Below are 22602 nucleotides of genomic sequence, written 5' to 3'. Positions count from 1 at the left end.
CCTTGGATTGGACATGCTACCTGGAGAGGGCACCTGGACCTCAGCCAGGCTGGAGGGACAAGCCAGCCAGGGCTGAACTGGGAGGATGGTGGGGAGCAGAGTCCCGGCTGAGGGCCGCCCAGGGTGAACACCAGGGGCCGCAGGGGCAGACAGGGACATGGGACTGGCGCAAAGCCATGAAAAGGGGAAACCCCAGGCCCAGTGGTGAGACTTCTGTACGCGACACTTGCACCTGTGTGGCCCCCACCACGTACCGTGATGGTCGAAGACACGCTCTGAGGAGCAAGTAGGGCTTTGACCAAAGCGTCCCCTTTGGGACAAGGTGCACAGACACCCACTGTCCTATTAGAGAGGCTCTTGTATCTCCTTTGTCCCTGAGTGTCATCTAGTCCTCTCCAGGTGAGCAGAGACACTGCCAAGAAAGCAGAGAAAGAAGCCAGGATGGTCTGCCCAACGGCCAACTCCAACAACGCCCAGGAACGCAGGAGCTGGAGAAGCAGCAGCTCAGGCCACTCCCACAGGAGGTGGTGTCACACAGAGGCGTGCGCTATCCCAGCCTGGAGACTTGGGAACCCAGGAGACAAGACACAAGATGCCCAGAGTAGTGATTCCCGCTCCAAGGCCTGCGTTCCTTCCTTGAGGCTGACTGCTCCTGGAGTCACCTTCCCAGGACTCAGGCCGTCCCACACTCAGCCAGGCACACGCCAAACCACAGCCCGCAACTTGTGGGCTCAGACATCACAAGTGCTCCATCCTAAAAACGGTAGCGGCAGGGTAGGGCAGGGCAGGCCACCACGTCCAGTGGCCTCTTCAACCACTGGGGTCCACCCAGCAATCACAGGCCCTTCCCATCCAACTGCAAAGAGCAACGACAACAGCCTCTTCCCCTCCAGGCCTCCCTGCTTCTCCTCCCGGCCTGCCTCAGGCCATTCTCAGCAGCCACAGGGCATGCAGGTCCTGCTACGCCCTCCACCTGGGCCCATCGTGCCAAACAAACCAACCTTCACCAGGCCCTCCAAGGCTGGGCTCAACCTGACCCCACCTGTGTCACTGGTCTCATACTTGCCCCCTCCTCTGATGACACAGTCTAGCCATTCACATCTTCATGATAAAACCACCTCAGGACCTTTGCACTTGCTGTTCCCCTTACCTGAACACTCTTCCTCTGGATTTTGGCCTGGTCAGGTCCTTCTCGTCATGCAAATTTCAGCTCAAAGTCACCTCCTCAGGAAGGGCATCCATTAATTCCCCTTCCCCCCACTATACACACATACACACACACACACACACACACACACACACACACACACACACACACACACACCTAGTCATAATCACTCCACCTGTTCTTGGCTTCTTCACAGCCTTTATCTAAAATCATCTGCTGATGTGTTTATTCCTTAGCTACCCGACATCCAGTTGAGACTGTAAGTCCCAAGGGAGCAATGGCAGTATCTTCCTCACTCCTCGCTGTAGGCCAAGAACCCAGCAAAGTGCCGGCACGTAGCAGGACCTCACCAAGTATTTGTCACATGAATTGGAATGACCCGTGCTAGTGGTCCTGTGAACAGGAACCCGGGGACCTAACGACATGAGGTGACTTCAAGGCAGAGGATACAAACAGCGGTTACTGATCATTCCCACTCGCTTGCTGCAGGGAGGAAAGATAGGACAGGGAGGAGAAACGGAGGCTGGGAGGCTGGGATAGGGGGTTCCTGCCGCGCAAGCCCAGTGGCTCAGTCACACCCCTCTGCTCCAGAGCTCAGCCCAGCACAAAAGCATTTTAAAGTTCTCACTGCAAAGTTTTAGAGCCTCATTGCTAATTTACAAGGGGTGTGTTGCTTTGTTTATTCAGCTTTGCTCAAGTCAGAGTTTCCTGGTTTGCAAAAAAAAAAAGAGAGAGAGGATCAGAAGGTCTGAGGGCAGGTCTGAAGCCCACATGCAGAGAGGGGTCTTCATGAGCTGAGATTTCTGGTGCTGCAGGTCTTGAGTTCAAGGTGGGACAGGAGGCTTAAAACAGTTCTCCAAACTTGGGCCACTTGTTAAAAGGAAATACCTGATTTCTCCTTTAGGTCCCACGGCCACACCACACCCAGTCCCCCGGGTAGCCCAGGGGGAGCTGAATCCACCTCTGAGCCCATCTGCAGTCTTCATGTGGGTGGTGAAGGAAGGGCCAGTGGCAGAGGGATTTGGGGCAAAGGGGTTTCAATGGTGGCTTTACGAGAGAGGCTTGTGCCCAGATTGGAAGGGAGACACAGGGACGGCCACCTCTGAACAGGAGGCAGACAAGCAGATGGAGACCAGACGGCAGAAGCAAAGAGGGAGAGTGGGGACAGGGGAGGCTTTCTGGGAAGGCGCGAGGGCACCGACTGACAGACACGAAGCCCCACACGCTGACATACAGCCAGACGGTCTCACATACATGCCAGGCAGTGACACCACTGAGAACAAAAGGCACATCGGCAGTGAACCCCAGGAGACCCCAGGCTGACCTCCATAATCGGCCCAGAAGGACCCAGGCCTGGCTATTCCAGGCAGAGCACATGTCCAGCCATGTCCGGGGGCACAGCTGGGGCTCCCTGGCCCAACCCAGGATTTCCCACTGCACCCTGGAGTCGGTCTGGATGTGAGGGAAAAAGAGGCGTGAACCAAGAGCCCAGGACAGGAAGTCAGAGCCTTACCTCACACCATGTAAAATTAACTCAAAACAGATCAAAGGCCCAATAACAAGAGCGAAAACTATAAACTTCTTAGGAAAAAAATAGGAAAAAGCTTTCTGACATTGGGTATGACACCAAAAGCGCAGGCAACAAAAGAAAAAAATAGATAAATTGGACTTCATCAAAATTAAAAACTTTGGTGCATCAAAGGACACCATCAACAGAGTGAAAAGGCAACCCACAGAACGGGAGAAAATATTTGCAAATCGTATCTCAGATAAGGGACTAATATCCAGAAGATATAAAGAACTCCTACAACCCAACAACAAGAAAAACCAAACAAACAACTCAATTAAAAAACTGGCAAAAGTCTTGAATAGACATTTCTCCAATGAAGACATACAGAGGCCAACAAGTACAGGAAAAGATGCATCATGATCATCAGAGAAATGAAATCAAAACCACAATGAGATACCAGCTCACACCCATTAGAATGATTATTATAAAAAAGAGAGAGAAGAGAAGGAAGGAGGGAGGGAGAAAATAACACGTGTTGGGAGGATGCAGAGAAATGTGGAGTCCTCGGGCATTGCTGGTGGGAACGTAAACTGCTGCAGCTGCTGTGGAAACGGTATGGCAGTACCCCCGCCCCCAATTAAACATCGAAGTACCATATGACCCAGCAACTCTACTTCTGAGTATAGACCCCAAAGATCTGAAAACAAGGACTCAAGCAGATATCTGTACACCCCTGTTCACGGCAGCCTTATTCACAGTGGCTAAAAGGTGGGAGAACCCAAGCATCTATCCATAGCTAGATGAACGGATGAACAAAATGTGGTCTCTCCAGAAAATGGAGCATTAGTCAGCCTTAAACAGGAGGGAATTTGGACACCTGCTTTAAAGTGGATGAACCTTGACGTCATTATGCTAAGTGACACAAGCCAACCACAAAAGAGACAAATGTTACCTGATTCCACTTGCATAAGAAACCTGGAATAGTCAAATCCATCGAAAGTGGAAGGGAGGTTGCCAGGGGCTGGGGAGAGGGAGCGAGTGTTTAACGGGGACAGTTTCACTTGGGAAGATGAAGAAGGTTCCGGAGATGAATGGTGGCGCAACTATGTGAAAGAATGTAGTTAATGCCACCGAACTGTATACCTAAGAATTGTTACAATGGTAAATTTTACGTTACGTAATTTTACCACAGTTTTAAAAGCAGTTCAGCGTCCGGGATGGAGTGCTGGGCACCCCAGGCCCTTGCGGTACGAAACGGCTGCAGTGACCGTTGGTAAATGGCTCAGGATAGTCCCAATGTCACGCTGTGTCATTATTTAGGGCAGTTCTTTAATGCATAACAATGTGACTTTCAAGTCATTCCTTAGTAGGGCTTTACATAGAAAGAAATCCTCGGATCAGAAAAAAATTTGGACAGACCGTTTTGGGCCTCAAAGAAATCACAAGGCACCAGGCAATGGCTACCCTCATCAGGCAGGCTGACGCAGGCACCACACTTCTCCATCCTGGGTCCACTCTGCCCCAGGGCCTGTCCCCTGCCCTCACCCTCACCCCCCACTGGTAGCTGGGGGCTGGGAGGGGAGGGGCAGGGGGCGCACAAGAGAGCTCCCTGCAGGAAGCTGCATGAAAGGGGAGCAGGGCAGACGCCTGGCCAGCTCCTGGAATCCCACAAGGGGCTGTGCTCCCCACACCTCACCAGGGGCAGGTGGAAAAGGCTCGCAGCCACCCCAAAAGGTCCAGAGTGGGACAGCGAGGGATCTGAGACATGGAATCATCCAGGACACATGGGGACTGTGGTGGGTTGAATGGTGCCCCCACCCCCCAAAAAATTCACATCTACCTGGAACCTATGAACGTGGCCCTATTTGGATAAAGGATCTTTACTGATGTAATAAGTTAAGGAACTTGAGATCCAAGCATCCTGGGTTATCCAGGTGGGTCCTAAATCCAGTAATGAGTGTCCTTATAAGATAGAAGCAGAGGGAGATTTGGGACACGGAAGAAGGCTATGTAATGACAGAAGCAGAGATTGGGGTGGTACGTCTACAAGCCAAGGATTACTGGCAGGAGCCAGGGGCCAGGAGCCAGGAGAAAGGCCTGGAACAGAGCCTGCCTCAGGGCCTCCAGAAGAAACCAGGCCTGCCCACACCTTGACTCTGGCCTTCTGGATTCTCAAACGGGGTGAGACTCAATGGCTGTGGCTATAAGCCGCCCAGTCTCTGGTACTTGGTTACAACGGCCCTAAGAAACTACAACAGGGACCAGAACTCTCAGCGGTCAGAGCTGGAAGGGAGGCCAAGCCTCTCATCTCGGAGACAGGAAAGTAAAGCCAGAGAGGGCGAGAGCAGGTCCAGGAAGCCGTGACCGCAGAGTCAGTCCAGGCCGGGGACTCAGAGGCAAGTGGGGACAGCTGAGAAAGGGACAGGTGAGGATGGAGGCACTGCCTCCTGGTGACACAGCACCCGAGAAGAGGGGAATGCCAGCTCCCCCCTGCTGGGTGACCACTCTGTGCCTCACTGCTTCAGGCAGACTCCCAGCCAGGGCCAGACGTCCAGTGACAGCGTGGCCCGGCACTCCAGGACCCCACACCAACACTCACGACCCAGCAGAGACTTCCACATTCCCTGCCTGCAACTCTCCCTTGCAGCCCAGCTGAGCTAAGCAACAGTTCCCCAGTGGAAAGTTCCCTTCTTGGAGATTCTCTCCCTGATGAAATACAAGCACTTGGAACGAGATAAAACTGCTTAGTTTTTGCAAAAGCCACAAAGCGAGTCCAGAACAAGAAAAAAAATGCAGACCCTTGGCTCAAAGGAGCGGTCTTCTGTCTCAGCGGTGGCCAGGCGGCCAGTCACTGCTCTGTGACTCATCCCCATCCTGCTGACTGATGAGCCCTCCGGCATCTTCCCAGGGGTGCCTGACCACTGACGAGGCCCCCAGGCTCACAAACCAGGCAGGAGCAGAACTAAGGTCTCCTGAAGCCGTCTACACCTGCCCCAATCCCCTTCCCCAAAGGGTGGACAGACCTCACCCCGGCCCCGTCAGCCCTTCCTGGACAGCTGCTGGGCAGTGGTGGAGAGCTGGCCGGACACGCCTTGAACGCCAGCCCAGTGGGGCATGAGCAGTGACAGCCACGTCTGGAAATCTGGCCAGGCGGACCCCCTCCCCCGCCCCACAGCATGTGGGCGCCCAACCCCCCTCGGCCCTGTGCTCACTAGGGACTGAGTTGTCACAACCGCCTTATGGCGAAACAAAGGGGCACAGCTTCAAGCAGGGCCCAGAACAGGCTCTGGAGCCCACTGGGGGGGGAACCTGCCTCAGCCCCTGTCAATCCAACTCCCTCCCTCTACAGATTAAGAAACTGAGGCCCTGGCCACAAAGGGATTTGTTCAAGGTCCCAGCAGGGACAGGGTGGAACTCGCTTCCCCAGGGACAGATCAAGTGCCGAGTTACCATTAAAGACCAAAGCCAAGGTCTGACCAGGCCTGAGGAACGTGGGGGACGAGCTCAGGGATTTTCATTTCCATTCATATCTGTAACCAGTTTCTAACTGAGCTTTGAAAGAAATGAGTATTTTTTCATGAAAATGCATCCAAATGAGGGTTTCATAGAAAGTACCGATCTTCCCTCCAGCACATCCAGAGACAACATCCCCACGTCCTCCCTCGCTGTGCTGTCCTCAGCGGCGGGCGGTGGCAATCCGCACAGTTGTACAGACACAGAGCTGACCGGTTCCAAAAGTGCTTTTGTTCAGTTCAGGAAAAGCTCCTGGAGTTTGGCTAGCCCGGAAGGTTCCAAGACATGGCCGTCACCCCTGACTCCCCAGGGACCTCCTCCTGGCCTTGGTATGCCATCTCTCTGGCCCCCTGGTGATCACCCATCTAGGCCTTGGCTTGGTCATCTAAAATGAAGGCTGCACCTGAGGCTCCCCAGGCCTCTGCCAGCCAGGACAGAGGAGTGGCCGTCCTGCCAGGTTGGGTCCCTCTTAGTGCCCCCTGCTCTGTAGCCCCTGCCAGGCTGAGAACAGGGAACCCTGGCTCTACACTTCCGCCTACCTCCACAGGGCTCATGTCACCAAGCTCAAACACAGATGAGGTGCAGTTTTGCCAGCCGTGCCTTCCGCTGCTGTCCATGGCCGCCCCACCTCCTGTGGTCAGTGTGCTGTGCCCATCTGTGCATGCCCAGCAACAGAGGCAGGCACACACACACGCACACACACACGCACACACGTGCACACACATGCACACACATGCGCACACGTGCACATGCACACACATGCATACACACATGTACTGTCTGCAGCTCTCCTTCCAGGAGCTGCTCCACTCAGACCAGCCTTTCTTATCTCCGGCCTCTTGGGGACCCCCTCCCCAAAAAACCACAGAGCAGCACACAACTGACCAGGGCCAATGGCACTGTGGGGTGACAGTCTCAGCCTCACTGCGACCCAGGGGTCAGCTCAGAACATCTAAAGCCCAGAGCGAGGCTGACGCCCGAGGATGTATCACCTGCACCATGGACCCCAGCACCCGGCTGGAGGGGTGCGCAGACACTACAATGCACGGGAATGACTCATGATGCTGTCAGATGCTGACAGTCACAGCATACACAGCCTGGCTGAAGGAGCTGACGAGGCCTGACCTGGAGAAGAGGGTCATCTAGCTGGGCGGCCTCTTCCTCTTCAGTTTGTGGCCCTCACCTTGCCCCGCGGGTCTGTGCCCGCTCAGTGGGGCTGCCCACTTGGCCTGTCTCTGAGAAGCTCACAGCCTAGGGGGCTGGACCCTACATAGGGTGTGGGGGCGGGTCCAGGCACCAGTAGGCCCCTCCAGCCCAGCAAGCGGCCTGCCCTCCCTCCTTGCCCTGACCTGACATGACATCCAGATGTTTTAAGCAGTAATTCTGCTCCAGGATCTGAGCAGGGCCCACATCGTTAATCTTTCTGTTCTGAACTGTCCCTCTGTAACCATGGATGATTCTCACTGCCCCCTCATCCCCCCTGTCCCCCCTTGCTGGTGAGTACAGGACCCAAATGACACTGTGACCCCCAAGCAGGCTTCATCTTAATTCCCCCAAGCCTGGAGCAGAACAAGACAAGTTCTCTCTGATGTGCATTCACGCACGCGCGCACACACACGCACGCACACATCTGCACGTCTAGTCTGGGCCCTGGGAGCTTCCACCTCTGTAATCAAGTCGCAGGGAGGCACCAAAATGCTATTTCAGGGAGGAGACCACGGCGGCCTTGAAGACAGACTGTGGCTGGCAGAGAAAACAGAACCCACACGGTGGACAAACAAACCCCCAACCAGCATCCCTAATGCCACCGCCCAGACCCAGCGCCAGGGGCCAGGGCCAAGGTCCCCCCACCCCGTCCCGGAGTCCAGCGCCAACAGTCTCGGCATTCACAGCCGTCGGAAGATGCAGAAGTGGCACATTGGGAAATGAAAGAGAAGCAGCGAGGGGGAGGGAGCCGAGTTTAAAGAAAAGCCAGACTGAGAGAAGCTCAGCGTTTGGAACCTTACACCCCGCGACCTCAGAACAGTCCAGAGGAAGAGAAATATGTCCACAAAAAGGAGGACCACTGAGCCCTGGGCGCCGATTGCCCGAAGCCTACGTGAAGCTCTGGGTAAGGGAGTGGGGGAGGGCCGCGCCTACCTGAGATCCGGTCTCTCTCCATCACTACGATATATTTAGCAGCAGGCGGAGTCCGTGTCCCCCTTTCCAGAGGCGTCCTCCCCTTTCTCACCCCGTCGCCCTCCCCCTTTCTGCCTCCTCCTCCTCCTCCTCCTCCTCCAAAAACACTCTTTGTCTGGTCTAATTTCTTCAATCTGCTTCAATCTCCAATGCATCCAAATTACCACATTTCCATGTGCTGATCATATGTTTGTGCTCCAAACTGAAGTAGCATTGTCTCTGGATCCAGCGGACAGGGAGCGCAGGGGAGAGTGAGAGAAGGAGAGCGGGGAGGCGGAGCGAGGGCAGACGTGGGCCTTGCAGGGCTCCCGCGGCCCGGGTCCCCCTGGTCCCGGCGGGCGGGCGGGCAGGCGCCGGTGCCGGGCTGGGCCCTGCGCAGAGGTGCGGCGCGGCTTCCGGCCGGTCCTTCTCTCCACCCCTCGGGCCCCTCCGCCGAGTCTCGCTCGCTGCTCTTTTTTAATATCCACTTGGAGAAGCTTAACTTAGCCTCTTGGAAACCAGCGCACAGAGTCAGATTCCTGGCGACGTCCAGAGTCTTTCATTTTCCCGCTCCCGCGATGCTACGGTTTCCTCCGGTTTAAGCGGCTGAAAAGCCTGACTCCTGGGCCTGCCTCACCTTCCTCCCAACGGCCGGCCCCTGTCCCTCGACCCCACGTGGCGCGAAGGAGGGGCCGTCTCGCCCCAGGCAGGCGGCCCAGGGAAGGCTCAGGAGCACCTGCCCGGGTTGAACCCCGCGAAGTCACCCCTGCCGTCGCCCTGGTGTCCCGTCAGCCTGCGGTGACAGAGGCAGCTGGCCGTCCCCGCCCAAGCTGAGAGGGAGAGAGGGATGGAGACTTCCTGGAAGATTCCTACCACACACTCATGAGTCAGTGAGTCTCCAGCTGTCCCCTGGGAGGGCGCGTGGCTCCTTACCACCGACTTCCCCAGACTCAGGCCTCTCCTCGAGGGAACATGGGGCCAGCAGGGCTGGGGGCTCAGTGCTCTTTCCTGCTCTTCATCTGGGGCGGGGGGCGGGAGGCTGCTTACCTGGGAACCTCAGGGGGCCCCACCAGCACCGGGTCAGAGTCAGGGCTCTGGGCTGGGGGACATCCCCTCTGTTCTGCAAACTTCATCACCTCAAGCTGGCAGCCCTGGGCCCCAGACGGAGATAGGTTTTGTTTGCCTGAACCTGAAAATGTGTATTCTGTGCCAGCGTGGAACACTCAGGCGATTTCGCTGAGAACTCCAGATTTTCCGCTTCTCTTGGAAAAGGGAGGGCATGTGGCCACACTGGACGAGTCTTCCTGCCTGGCCACATGGGCTGGTTTGAAGAGTGCTACCCCCTTTAGATGAAACCACATTTGCCGGTTTGCTCGGGTCTGCACGGCTCCTTCACTCCTTTTCATTCTTTGCCTCCCCCCATCCCCACAGCCTCTGAGTTTGCAGTCCCCGCCCCATGCGGCCGCGTGCTCGCCCCCCAAACAGCCCTGGGAGGTGGTCAGGCCTCCGGTGTCCCTCCTCATGCCACCCGTTCTCCCCACAGGAGGCTCCACGATGGTGGCCATGATGGCCGGCACACAGCTCACTGCCAGATGGTCAAAGTCCCCGACCCCTCCTGCCCGGGACAGGAGCCCAAGTGCAGTCTGCTGGGTAACAAAGGAATCTTCCTGGCGCAGGGGGATATAATTTCCAGCTTTCTGGGAGACCCCACATAGCAACCACCTTCCCCCACCCACCCCCAGCAGAGCCTGGAGGACCGCCCCAAAGGTGGCCGGCAAGGTGAGGAAGGTAGGACCAGTGCCCCAGCCAAGGAGGGCCCAGGGGTTCAGGCACTGTGGTGAGCTGAATGGCCCCCAAAGATATTGCATCCAAATTCCTGGAACCTGTAAAGGGGACCTTATTTGGAGAGAGTCGTTGTAAGTGGGGTTAAGTGAAGGATCTTGAGATAGAGAGATGAGCCTGGATTACTGGGGTGAGCCCTAGAAGCCGTCACATGTACTCATGTAAGAGGGAGGCAGAGAGAGACCTGACATCCACTCACAGAGCGGGGGACGTGAAGACGGAGACACGAAGGCCTGGAAAGCTGGAGCAATGCAGCCACAAGCCAAGGAATGCCAGCGGCCCTGGAAACAGGACGAGGCCGGGAACAGATTCTCCCTCAGCCTGGGGAGGGCAGACGCCCTGCAGACACCTTGATGTCACACTTCCGGCCTCCAGTGAGGGAATACATTGCTGTGGTTTTAAACGCCCCAGCTGTGGTGGTTTGTTACAGCAGCGAGAGGATAGTCACACAGGCACCACAAGCCAACTAAAGAGCCCGTGTTCTCTGGGCCCCACTTTCTGCTGATTACACTCCATTCTAAAACATTACGTTAAACCAACCACTAACAATCGTTGAGTTAGAACAACAGGAATCATGGAAATTTTTTGGTTTATTTAAACTCTTCTCCAATCTTGAAAAAAATACTCCTCCTTGGTTTTTCTGATTATAAATGTAACATATGTTCATCGTATTAAATTTAGAAACTGCAGAAAAACCTGTAAAGAAACCCCTTTAATGCCAACTGGACTCTCCAGCACCAATTCCAGCTGCAGCCGCAGACCCAGGCCAGCTGGTGTGCCAGGACGAGGGGCCGGGCTGGGCGGGGACAAGATGCGGGCCAGGCCAGGCCTCGTCCCCCCCCCCCCGGCTGCCTCCTGCAGGCTTCCCGCTGCACACTGTGGATTGCACTGGTATGGTGAGCACAACTTTGGCCCTCGGTTTTCCCTGGCATAGTTTGGCTCAAGGTCCATTCCCCGACTATGCCTAAAAATCCAAGCATTCTGGCCCAAGTGGGGGATAATTTGAAACCGAAAACTTGGCAGCACCGATTGGCTCGGAAAAGGCTCAAGTTAGTTATGAGCCAGCACAGAGGCTGGGCGAAGAGGTGGGGTGAGGCCAGCCAGTTGGGGACGGGGACAGCCAACCTCACTGCTCACAGAGTCCCGGCCTCCTCTCCAGCACCCACCACTCAAGGACACCTCACCAGGCCAGGCTAGACCCCTGTCCCCAAAGTGGGTCCCCCACATGGTGCCATCCTCTAGAACACTGACGGGGTTCTAGGCTCTGTAAAGCTTTATCCTGTCTTAGATTCACCAGGCATATGAGCATAATAAATGCTGTGAGCAGTCCCAGGGAGTGGGGGTGCTTTAACCCAGCACCTCCCAAACGGAACCAATGCTTGCTGTCCCAGCAAGGCAGGACCCCCCAGGCCACAGCTTCGGGAAACCACGTGTGCCAGCCAGCAAGCCCCAGGTCCCCGCCAGCCCAGCCTGCCCACCTCCTGGGGGGGATACTGTTGCCTTACAGCCCCTTCCAGACAGTTCTCAAGGGTGCAGTCTGTCCATCACCCCCACAGACCTGCACCTGTGATCTGCACTCTCCCTGTCCCCTCCTTTTCATTGTCACCATCACCTTCAAGGGCCCAGTACAGAGTGAGGAGGAAGCATGAGGACTGCTTTATCCGGAAAAACACTGCTCTGCACCCTTCCGGGAAGCACATCTACGTCTCCCCACAAAAGTAAGAGGCATCCCTGGGGGTGCCTGAGCTCCCACCGCCAGGCCAAGAGGAAAGGAACGAGCTCCAGGTGATCCTGCCGTGGACAGCAGGGACGTCAGGGAGGGGTGATGGGCCTTGGTGTGCATTGTGGGGAAGGGCACTGAGGAGGTGAGGGCTGCGGGGTTCAGCTGAAAGGCTCTGGCCTGGCTTTTCCAGCCACCTCTCACCTCCCCCTCCGCTGACACAGGTAGTTGTGATTCCTCCACGATGAGCTCCAAACGCTAGGGCCTGTACAACCTCTCACTTTAAAAGATGACTTTTCTGTTCATTTCCTGCTCACGACTAGACTTGACCACTAAAGTTTGCTTCCCTGAGTTAAAAATAAAGGAGCTCCATCCCGACCCCCGACCCCTCCTCCTGTGGCCACGGCTACTATACCTGCCAGCAGAGCGGGCAGCCAGCCGAGACCCTCCAGGGCCGGCCCCAGTCTGGCCGCCTGCAGCCTTCCAGAGCAGGATGGATTCCGGGCCTGGGGCCGGCTGCATTCCTCTCTGGAATCTTCTCTCCACTTTTTATTGTGCCTCAAGTTTCGGCTGTTCCTAAATAAATACAACCCAGCGACTCTCTGCCCCTGGGACAGCTGTAGGGTTTACTGGTGCAAAGAGCCTGGGCCGGCCTGTTGCTTTGGGAGTTCTTCCAGGTCATTGTGGAAGAGAACCAAGACGATGGAGAGAAGCAGCCCAGGCGGGGCCGGACTCCTCCTCTCACGGCCCTCACGCTCAGCCATCATTCCTGAAGGAGGCCCCCAGCTGCCTGCACAGAGCATGGGGCGGGGGGGGGGGGGGCTAGTGGTGTGGAGACCAGGAGGAGTCGGCCCTAGAGCCCGGGGTGTAAGCCCCCCCAGAATACTGAGAACTCCACTGAGAGCTGGTGTCTTTCTCTTCCACCGGGAGCCCAACGTCCTGCCTGCTCAGGGACATGCTCAGTACGTGTACAGTGAATTTAAGGATCTGACGTGTCCATCATCCAGTTCTGCCCCACAGAACTTCCCGTGATGATGTCAACATGTGTGTCTGCCATGTCCAATATGGCAGGCACGTGTGGCTGCTGAGCGCTTGCAATGTGGCCAGGGCTACTGAGGAACTGAGTTTTAGTTTTGTGTTAAGTAACTACATTTAATAATTTAAACCTAAGTGGCCACATGTGCCTACCGGCTGCCCTGCTGCGCAGAGTTTGCCGTCCTTCTCGTCCTCCCTGGAGACATCATGTTCTCCGTCAGTTTCTCCCCCAGAAGGCAAACAGAGAAAAGCTACTCTTCAACCAAGCTTCTCCTACCAAGTCCAATGCAACAATATGTCCTGCTTGCCTGCTGTGTGCCGTGAGTGCCTGGGTCTGTGGGCTGGGGGACATGGAAAGCCCAAGGCCAGCCTACCACAGGGCACTGACAGGTTGGGTCCACGTTACCCTGGAAGGAGCGCGCCTTCGGCGGTGACACCACACAGGGCCGATTCCCAAGCTGTGACCCATGGGGCAGCTGGAGCACTGGGAGCGGGGAGGGAGGAAGCAGTACTCTGGGGCTGGACCGGGGAGTCTGGGCCAGGCTGGGAGCGACACGAACACGTTCCTTGGGGTTGAGGTTATCCTGTGGGATAACCTCAGGGATAACACCCCCCCCAGGGTTCTTTAAGCCAGAGGACCACGAGCAGGTCTGCTGTAAGTAATCACGTGGATGGAGCCTATTGTCCAGTTCCCGGCACACAGGTGGGACTTAGCAAATGGCCAGTGCCTGGGGAGGAGCCTCCTGTGGGGAGAAAGGGTGGGCATGAGGAGGGGCACCGGAGGCCTCACCACCGCCCAGGGCTGTCTGGGGGGAGAGCAAGTGGACAAGAGCTTGGCAATCTGTTGACCGGGGCATAGAGGTAAAGGACGACATTGAGACTTCCTGCTTGAGTCCCTGGGTGGATGGCAAGACTGAGACGCCAGGGCAAAGAAGGAGCAGGTGTCAATGGGTGGGAGAGGAAGGAAGGAGCTAGGCGTGCCTGTGGGAGCCCAGGCGCAAGCACCACGGGCAGCCAAGGCCCCGGTCTCTTCCTTGGCCTGCTCCCCGCCCCAAAGGCACATCCCCTCCCGTTTGCCCTCCTGGCCTGACACAGAGCACCTGGCCATTCCGCACGGTTCCTGAGCAGCTGCTCTGTGCCAGGCAGCGTTCCTGGTGCCCTGGAGAAATGGAGAACCAGCTTGACAGCCCTGCCCTTGCAGCACTTCCTGGCAACGGGGCTGATGACCATCCTATTAGACAGTGACAACAGCTGAGGGTGTGAACGGGGTGGGGCCCTTAATGGGGTGGGGTGGGGGGAGGTGGCCTCCCTGAACAAAGGGACGTGTGAGCAGGGACAGGAAGGCGGGGGTGGGGAGGGAGCCAACCCAGACAAGCTGCACTTAGGGAGACCTTTCTGTAGTGTCACCCACACAATCACCAGGTGGGAAGGTAGTTTCCTAGGGCTGCTGTAACAAATCCCCATTAACTGAGTGGCTTAAAACAACAGAAATTGATTCTCTCCGTTTTAGAGACAGAAGTCCAAAGGCAGGGAGGGTGTCAGAGGTTCTGGGAAAAATCCTTCCTTGACTCTTCCAGCTTCTGGTGGCCCCAGGCGTTCCTTGGCTTATGGCTGCATTACTTCCATCTCTGCTTCCTTCTGCACATGGCCATCTCCCCTGGTGTCTGTGTCTCTCCTCTTCTTCTGAGACCCAGGCAATGGACTCAGGGCCTACCCTAACTCCAATAGGACTTCATCTCCAGATCCTTAACTAATCACATCTGTAAAAGACCTATTTCCAAATCAGGTCACTTTCTGTGGTTCTGGGTGAACATGAGTTTGGTGGAGACAGTATTCAACCCACTACAGAAGGAACGAGAGTGGGGCTGGGGAGGAGGCCACGAACCCCAGGAGTATGTGAAGGAGGAAAAGCAGGTCCCGACAACACAGCAGACATCAGAGGAGAAGGAGAAGGTTCCAGGGACCGGCTGGCTGGCTGGGCTGGGCCGCAAGGACGTGAGGAAGGAGCCAGTGCCTGGGAACCAGAGCAAAGGTCGGCCAGACGCTATGGGCTGGGAGGCAGCTGCCCAGATGGGCTGCTTGGGACCCAGAAAGTGGGTGAGTGTGCAGAAGAAACTGGACGCGCACTTGGGAGGGCTGAGGGAGGGTGTCCTCATAACCCAGCAGATCTATCCAAGAAAACACGAGAATGCTTTCGGCCGAGTGGGTGACCGAGGACACCTTGTGTGGACATGGACCTCCAGCAGCAGCCCAATGGGGAGACAACCCCGCCTGCCCACACAGGAGCCCGCGCGTGTGGTCACAGAGAATGCACTAAGGTACAGGGACCTACGTGCATAAATCTCAGAGTCATCCCTCCGTATGAAAAAGCAAAGAGCAGCAGCCGACTGCTGCCACCCCATCCCACCCCCACGCACAGGCTGAGACGTTCTGCAGACACAACACAGACAGGCTCACAGTGACGTGTTCTAAATGCAGACCAGTGGTGGCCTTGGCGGGAACGGAGGCGGGGGCGTGGGAAGTGTCAGCCAGGGGCTTGGGCTACACCTGTAACACCTGTTTCTTAAGCAGGATGAGGGGGAGCACCTGTGTCTTAGTTTATTCTTTATATTTTTATACATCTAACACAAAATGAGGAAGCTTGTCCATAAGGTTGACCGTGGGTGTGGTTTGAGCTGAGGGAATGTGGCTCAGGCCAGAAATATCCATCTCTGGCCTGGTCCCACATGCGGCCTTGGGCAAACCTAAAACAAAGAGGGCACCTCATGTGATGCGGCCCCTTTGTAAAGGTCAGAGGGTTTAGGAGGCTGAGGGGTTGGGGGTCTGAGAAAGAACCCCACTTGGATGAAGGTTGTAGCTGCCGGGAGGCAGGGCTTTGAGGCGGGAGCCAAGAAGACGGAAAGGGTGTCTCGGAGGAGCCTGCAGGGTCCCCAGAGAGATTTCGTGTGTCAGCAGGCGATTCCATGCAAAACCCAGATCACTATTTGCAGCTTTGGGCTTCGGTAAATTATGCCTTTGGCTTCCAAGTGGAGCCCGGTCATGGCTGCCAAGTGCTGACGGCACAGAACTGGCCCCGGTCTAAGCACAGGGAGGCGACGGCCAGAGGAGGCTGCGTCCACGCAGCCCAGGACGCCAGTCTCCTGAAACCTCCCTCCCAAAGCACAGGGCGTCTCCTTAGCCCGTCACACGGAGGCAGCCCCTAGACCCGGACCTGCAGGTGAGAGGGAGGGAGATGGAGAGGCAGCCGGCTTCAGAGGCAACAGCCCCAGAGGAAAGCTCCCTAGAAATGCAGCAGTGGCCAGGCAGTGCAGTGGTTAGCGGCCCGACACGGCTGAGGGGGCGGGATCCTGTTTAACCACAATGTGACTCACCGAGCTGCCCCGAAGTCCAACAGCCAGGCGTCACCCTTCCCTTCCCACACCTGGTCCCGTCCTGCACCGCAATGGACCTCGTACACACTCGCAGCCTGCACATCACACGCCACCTCGTGTTACCCACTTCTACCCCCACTCCCTGCAAAGAGCCACCCGCGGCCACCCCATGGGTCTGGGGGTGCCTAGCCCACTGGCGACTGTCACTTCTGAAGGATGGACTTAGGGAGAGGTTTGCACTGGCCCTGGAAGTGGGCTCAGGAATATCTGAGGATGGAATTCCGGGGTCCCAGGAAGCTAGCATGGTCTGGAACTGTCAAATTTCACAGCCGCTAGCCACATGCAGATATGAAGTGGAAATTAATTAAAAATAAATTAGTTAAATAATTCTACACAAATGAGTGAATAAATAAAATAAACTTAACGACGTATACTTCGGGTGCTAATAGCCACATGTGGCTAGTGGTTACCACACTGGACAGGATAGACGTGGAACGTCTCCACTGGACAGAGCTGGTCTAGCAGGTGGGAGGTGGGCTCCACGTGGCACATCCCCGCTCTAGAATGGCTGCTCCATGAGGGCACACACCCTGCCTGTTATGTCACCACGATGTCCCCTCCACTGGTCCCACCGGGGATCTGGCATCCAGTAGGCCCTCACCACATGTCTGCTCCTCTCAAGGAGTTTGCTGTGTCCTTGGGGGGGTCAAGTCCCTTCATCTCTGGGCCCCAATATCATCTGAGAAGAGGCCACCAGAACAAGCACAGGCCCCCGGCCTGACAGCTGCAAGTAACAGCAGAGAACAAGGTAGGCTCCTGTGATGGTCACACTGGGGTCAGGTCAGGGAGGCCGGAGATGCCCAATGGGGAGAAGCTGCACAGACCCAACCCCGAGCACTGAGATTGGGAGGTGGAGCCCCCAGGCCCCCTCGCCCCCTGCCCTGTGCTGCCCAGGCTGGGGCCCGAGGTCGTAGAGTCCCTTCCAAGCCTATGAACAGTAATTCATTCCTGCCCCAGATGAACAAGGAAGGCCAAGGCTGAACAAGCCACTTACCTGGGCCAGTTGGGTCACCAAGCTTCCGGAGACGGCCACTGGAGGTCCGCGTGACTCCTAAAGACAGGGGCAGAGAGCAAAGGTCACATGAGGCCGATGGGAGCCCAGAATACTGGGCGTATTCTCACCTCTGCTCCTGCCAGGGGCTCCAGAGCCAGAAACTGGTCCCTTGTGAGGCCAGAGGCCCTTAGTCCTACTGGTTAACACCTGGGCCCAGCAGCTACCTGCAGCGACAGCCACCTCTGCCTGGATGCTTGCCACAGGCCCGGCATGGGGCCAAAGCCTTCACATACATTTTCCCACCTAACCCTCACCACCCCTTATTTTGCAGATAAGGGAGCCAAGTCTCCACGGGGTTGAGTAACTTCTCCGAGGCCATACAATGACGAGCAATTGAGGCTGGAATAAACCAAGTCCATCAAACTCCAAACTCGGGGGTTGGCGTAAGAGTGCCGGGCCGCCGGGACTATTGGTGGGACGGGGACAGGAGCTGGCACACGGTCCGGCCCGGGCAGCCCCCAATATAACCCACGGCCACCTGACTTGAGCCGGGGTTGCCCTGCACCGGGGTTTGTGACAGGGGCAGCGGGCTGGAGCTGGGAGGGTGGAGGACAGGCTGTTCTCGCCTCCACCCCCCGGGAGGGACAGGAGCAGAGCCTCAGATGAACATGGCCTCACGCTGCAGGCGCTCCCTCCTTGCGTACACCCCTCAGCCCAGCGCTTCGTCCTTGGAGAGGCTTATGGCCGGCAATTCCTAACTCGAGGAGATTTGCTGAGGTGCTAAGCCAAGTACACCCGAGAGGTGCCAGGGCGGGCAGCCACGGGCAGCGGGTGGCCGCTGAATCACTGCCAGGTCCCGTGCTTAGGCCACCCTTCAGAGAGCAGCAGGGACACCCACATGGGCCCAGCAGAGGCCCTCCCCATAGAGGGCAAGACCAGCTGGAGTAGAGCCTGCGGTTGAGGAGGTGCCCAGGGTAGACCCAGACCCCACGCAGAACGCAGGCTCCTCCCCTGCAGTCCTCCAGAGACGCTCTCGTAACATTCATTCATTCATTCATTCTTGCATTCCATAAACGCACTCCTGAACTGTGACTGGCTGGAAATGAATGCAGCCGGCAGGCAATGTGTCTGAAGGTTCCAGAGCCCCAGGCAGGACGACATGCAGACCTGGTCTTCATGTCCAGCTCCCTGGGGACACACACACACACTCTCCATGTCTGCAGGATGACTCAGCAGCTGACAACAGGATGGGCACGGTCTGTCCCTCCTCAGGCCGTGAATTGATAGATACCCGCCACTAAGTCTCTTTCGGTGCTGAACCCACCCAGCATGTGAACAGCATTGCAGAGAGGCAGATGGCACACGGTTCTGAGGGGGAGTTAGCATGGTCCTCGAGTGGCCAGGAAGACCAGCTGAGCGCTGAAGGGCCGGGCGGACGCCGTGCAGTCACCACTCCCACTTGCCAAGGCTCTACAACTGCCGCGAGCTGCATGTCCACTCTCCCACTCACTCAACCCCACAACCCCATGGGGCAGGGGCCACCACCCCATTTCGCAGATGAGGGAAGTGAGGCTCAGAAGCCCCACAGCTGTCAAATTCTCCCACAGCGCCCCCAGCCCCATGCCAGCCACCTCGGTGACGGTGACGGTTGACTGCAAGTGTCCACATGACCAGACTACCAGGGGAACCAGGTATTTGGTGACATTACCTGTGGGCATGTCTGTGAGGGTGTTTCCAGGGGACTGAGGAAAGCAGGCCATCTCCCCCAGGGTGGGTGGGCACCTCCCAGCCCACTGAGCCTGAACAGAACGACAGGCCGAGGAAGGGAGCGCGCTCTCTCTGCCGGACTGGAACATGGTCTCCTGCCCGCGGACGGAGACTTCCTTCCACCATGGGCTCCCCTGGCTGTGGAGCCTGCGGACTTGGACTGTCCAGCCTGCAGACGGCGGGTGGTGGGGCTCCTCAGCCTCCAGAATTGCGCGAGCCAATGCCTTATAATAAACGTCTTTCTGTATTTCTCTATCTTGCCCACTGGTTCTGTTTCCCTGGAGAACCCTGGCTAATAACAGTAAGCTCCCGCGGCAGAGGTGCGCGCTGCCTTCCCTCGGAGGCCGCCTGACGGGTGTCCTGTCTGCTCACTGGTGAGTGATGAAAACTCTGTCCCTCTCAGAGCTCCATCCAGAGGCTCCCAGGTCAGCCCTGCCGGACAGAGGTCGGAGCACGCCGCAGACCTTCGGGGGCCGGAGGGCCCGCATCTGGCTCCCAGAACGGACAGCCCCCTTAAGGCCAGCAGAGGGCTGGCCCAGAGCGGCGCTGCTGGGCTGAGAGGGGCGGGGGAGGACAGTGCTGCTCCCTCCCAAGGCCGCTAAGAGCGCAGAGGGGAGAACCTGGGCAGCCCCAGCCCAGCTTGCCTCGCGTCCACCAGGGCTGTGCCTCCCTCCACACCACTACTGGGAGCCGCACTGCGTATAATGAGAAGTAGTATCATGGCCCACCCCACAGTCACAGCATGAGCTACTTAGAGGTCAGTTGTCTGGGCTGAGAGTGGCACCAGCGAGCAACAGCTGTGCTGGTACATGCGGAGTCCCCAGTATGGAAACAGTCCCGGACGAGGAATCGAGAAGGAACGGGCCCAGCATGCCTGTGGACTGACTCACTTCCGGCTGCGCTCCCCTGGGCCGCTGGACACCCACCCGTGCCCCTTGCCTCTGGCTTCTGGACAGTGGAAAAATGAAGAGGACACGGTCAGGTTGACCCCCACTGCCTACCAGGCCTCTGATCCCCAAGAACCGTCTGGACTGCTGGTTCCCCAAACCCAACAGGGTTGGAGAACGGTAACGAGGCAGACAGCATCTGTCTCAGATTTCCCGGGTGGAGTTTTTATTTTATTTACAGTTTATTTTTCAGATTTCCCAAAACATGCGGCTGGAGCCAGGCGGACCCTGGCACAGCAGACACAAGGCATGTTCCCTGCTCATAAAGAGAGGGAGGTGGGGTCCACGACGGGGAGGAGAGATGCCAGGCCAACAGCCGCTGAAATCCTGGCCTGGGACCTAGATATTCAGGCCTGCGTCTGAGTCCCGGGAGAGGCGGCCGGAAGAGCCTCTAAGGCATCTGATGGCTCCGTTGGTCCAGCTGAGGGTTGAGTTATTTTTATGTGATTTTTAAAATAAAACATATTCAGAAAGAGAGGAGATGATTTGAAATTCAGCCGCCTGGCGTCATCCCAGACCAAACTGAGTTCCCAGGGGCCGGGAAGAATGGGGGATGGAGGGGCAGGAAAGTCTGGAGTCAGAGGAACAGGGTTCGAATCCAGACCTCACCAGGTCCTCCCTGCGGGGCTGTGACATGACCTCTCCTTCCTAAGTCTCAGCTTCCCGTCTGCAGAATGGAGGCGGAGATGGTATTTACTCATAGGTGACTAAGATGAAATGAGGTCACACGTTGTAGGCACTTAGCACAATGCCTGGCACAATATAAACGACAGGTGATTTTATTAGTACTCGTGTATTAATTTATTGTTCTTACTATTACTATTATTATTCACCAGCCATCTACACCAGCTTGGACCAGGGATCTGTAACTAGGAAGTAAGAGAGCTTGGCTCCCTGTGCTGATGCATTTTAACTAAACCTGAGTTCTCACCAAGGCAGGGCATTGCGGCCCCAGGAAAGACTGCCAGCTATGCTACCCAACTCCCTCCCAGTTGAGGGAAGTCAAAACCCTCCAGGCAGATGGCACATGAGAGGGAAGGGGGGCAGGCTCCCAGAACAGACAAAACAGTCAGGACTCGGGGAGCTCAGAATGGTGGTGCCCTCCCAGACCTGGCCGCCCCAGAAATGCCGTGTTGGGTGTGGGTAACTCACCTAGGCCAGGGCAAAGGCCATCTCCAGGCTGGTGACAAACACCAATAAACTTTAATGTGTTGAGGCCAGGAGATTAAAACACACTTCAGGTGAGACAGAGCAAAGGGCAACAGAAAGCATTAACGTGGGGGCTCACCGCTGGCCGGCGTCCCAATCAGAGAGAAAACGCAGCATTCCAAAGGAAGGTGTCCAGATAAGGAGATGGGCTCCTTGGTCCCCAAGGGAAAGAGGGCCATCCTGGGAGGTCCTGCAGAGCCAGCTTTTGGAGCACGCAGCCACCGCCGCAGCCTGACAGAGGGGCCTTCTTCCAGGCACACCCCTTTGTCACGCTTCCCCAGGTACAGCACCACTTGGCACCGCAGCCTAGCAGAGGGAGCTGGCGCACACATCTTGGCGCCTGGATGCCTATCTCATGGGTTTTCCCCTGTGCATATAATTTGGGCAGCCAGGATAGGAGAGAGAAGGATATAGTAGGAGTAAAGGACTTTCCCCCGTTTCTACTCAAGTTTTTATGATGGAACCAGGTAAATTACAAGGTTGAAATAGTTAAGCAGACACTGAGAATCTAAACAGACTCTCAAGTTAACGTATTATCACTATTGTGTTAATCACTGCACCTGCTCTGGGGTTGCAGCCACTGTGAACACCCACGACCAGGGAGGCTGTCCTCAACCCCTCTGGTCTCATACAGGTCAGACATCTTAACCTGAGGAGGGGGACAGAGGAGGCATGAGGCTGTCCCTAGGGGAGGGTGACACACACACACACACACACACACACCCCATTCTGCTCTTGTGCCAACAACGAGTGGGGCTGTACAGTCCTTCCTGTCGTCAAAGTCACCATTTTCTCCAAAGGGAGCTTTGCAGCAAGAGGCACTGGGAAAACTCATGCACAAATATCCATTCTCAATAACGACAAGCGCCTATGTACAGAAAAGAATCAATTCTCAGGTTTTTCTCAAAACTCACGCGAGTCCCTCAGGGAAGGCTGGGAAGGCACAGCGACCTTGGCTGGAAGCCACCTGCCTCTCCCCGGCTGTCCCTGCCCCTCTGAGCCCAGGGTGGAGGGCCCCAGCACACACGTCTTCACTTCCCTTCTTCCACAACAGCCAGTTTTCTCACCGAGGCTGTGAAGGGCTGGATCAAAGTCAAGGGTTTCAGGTGGGGAGCGAAGAGTCGAATTCCAGGCTTATCTTCAGAGGAACCTGAGATAAGGAGATAAGCCTCCTCCCTCTTCCACCCTCTGCCCTTGTCCTTTGCTCCCCACTGAGGTGTGCACTGAATGGGCTGCTGGGCGACAGGAGTGGAGACCCTCCTGGTGATGCCCCGCACCCCCAACGCAGGGTCACCTTTCCCCGCCCCCA

At 56.7% G+C, this 22602-nt stretch overlaps 1 protein-coding gene across 3 annotated transcripts in view; it reads right to left on the bottom strand.

Moving 5' to 3' along the window:
* SEPTIN9 (septin 9) overlaps positions 1 to 22602 on the bottom strand; it is a 155870-nt gene that overhangs the window by 117929 nt on the left and 15339 nt on the right. For 2 of the 3 annotated variants that reach the window (XM_033091824.1, XM_033091825.1), the window contains exon 2: positions 17371 to 17427. In XM_033091824.1, the coding sequence (XP_032947715.1) occupies positions 17371 to 17427 (57 nt within the window). Of the gene's footprint in view, positions 1 to 8330; positions 8586 to 17370; positions 17428 to 22602 lie in introns of those variants that run through there. The other variant, XM_033091828.1, reaches the window with a different exon arrangement.

The sequence above is a fragment of the Rhinolophus ferrumequinum genome, chromosome 21, assembly GCF_004115265.2.
Source record: "Rhinolophus ferrumequinum isolate MPI-CBG mRhiFer1 chromosome 21, mRhiFer1_v1.p, whole genome shotgun sequence".
Taxonomy (NCBI): Eukaryota; Metazoa; Chordata; class Mammalia; order Chiroptera; family Rhinolophidae; genus Rhinolophus; species Rhinolophus ferrumequinum.
This window is presented reverse-complemented; position numbering and strand designations above follow the sequence as displayed.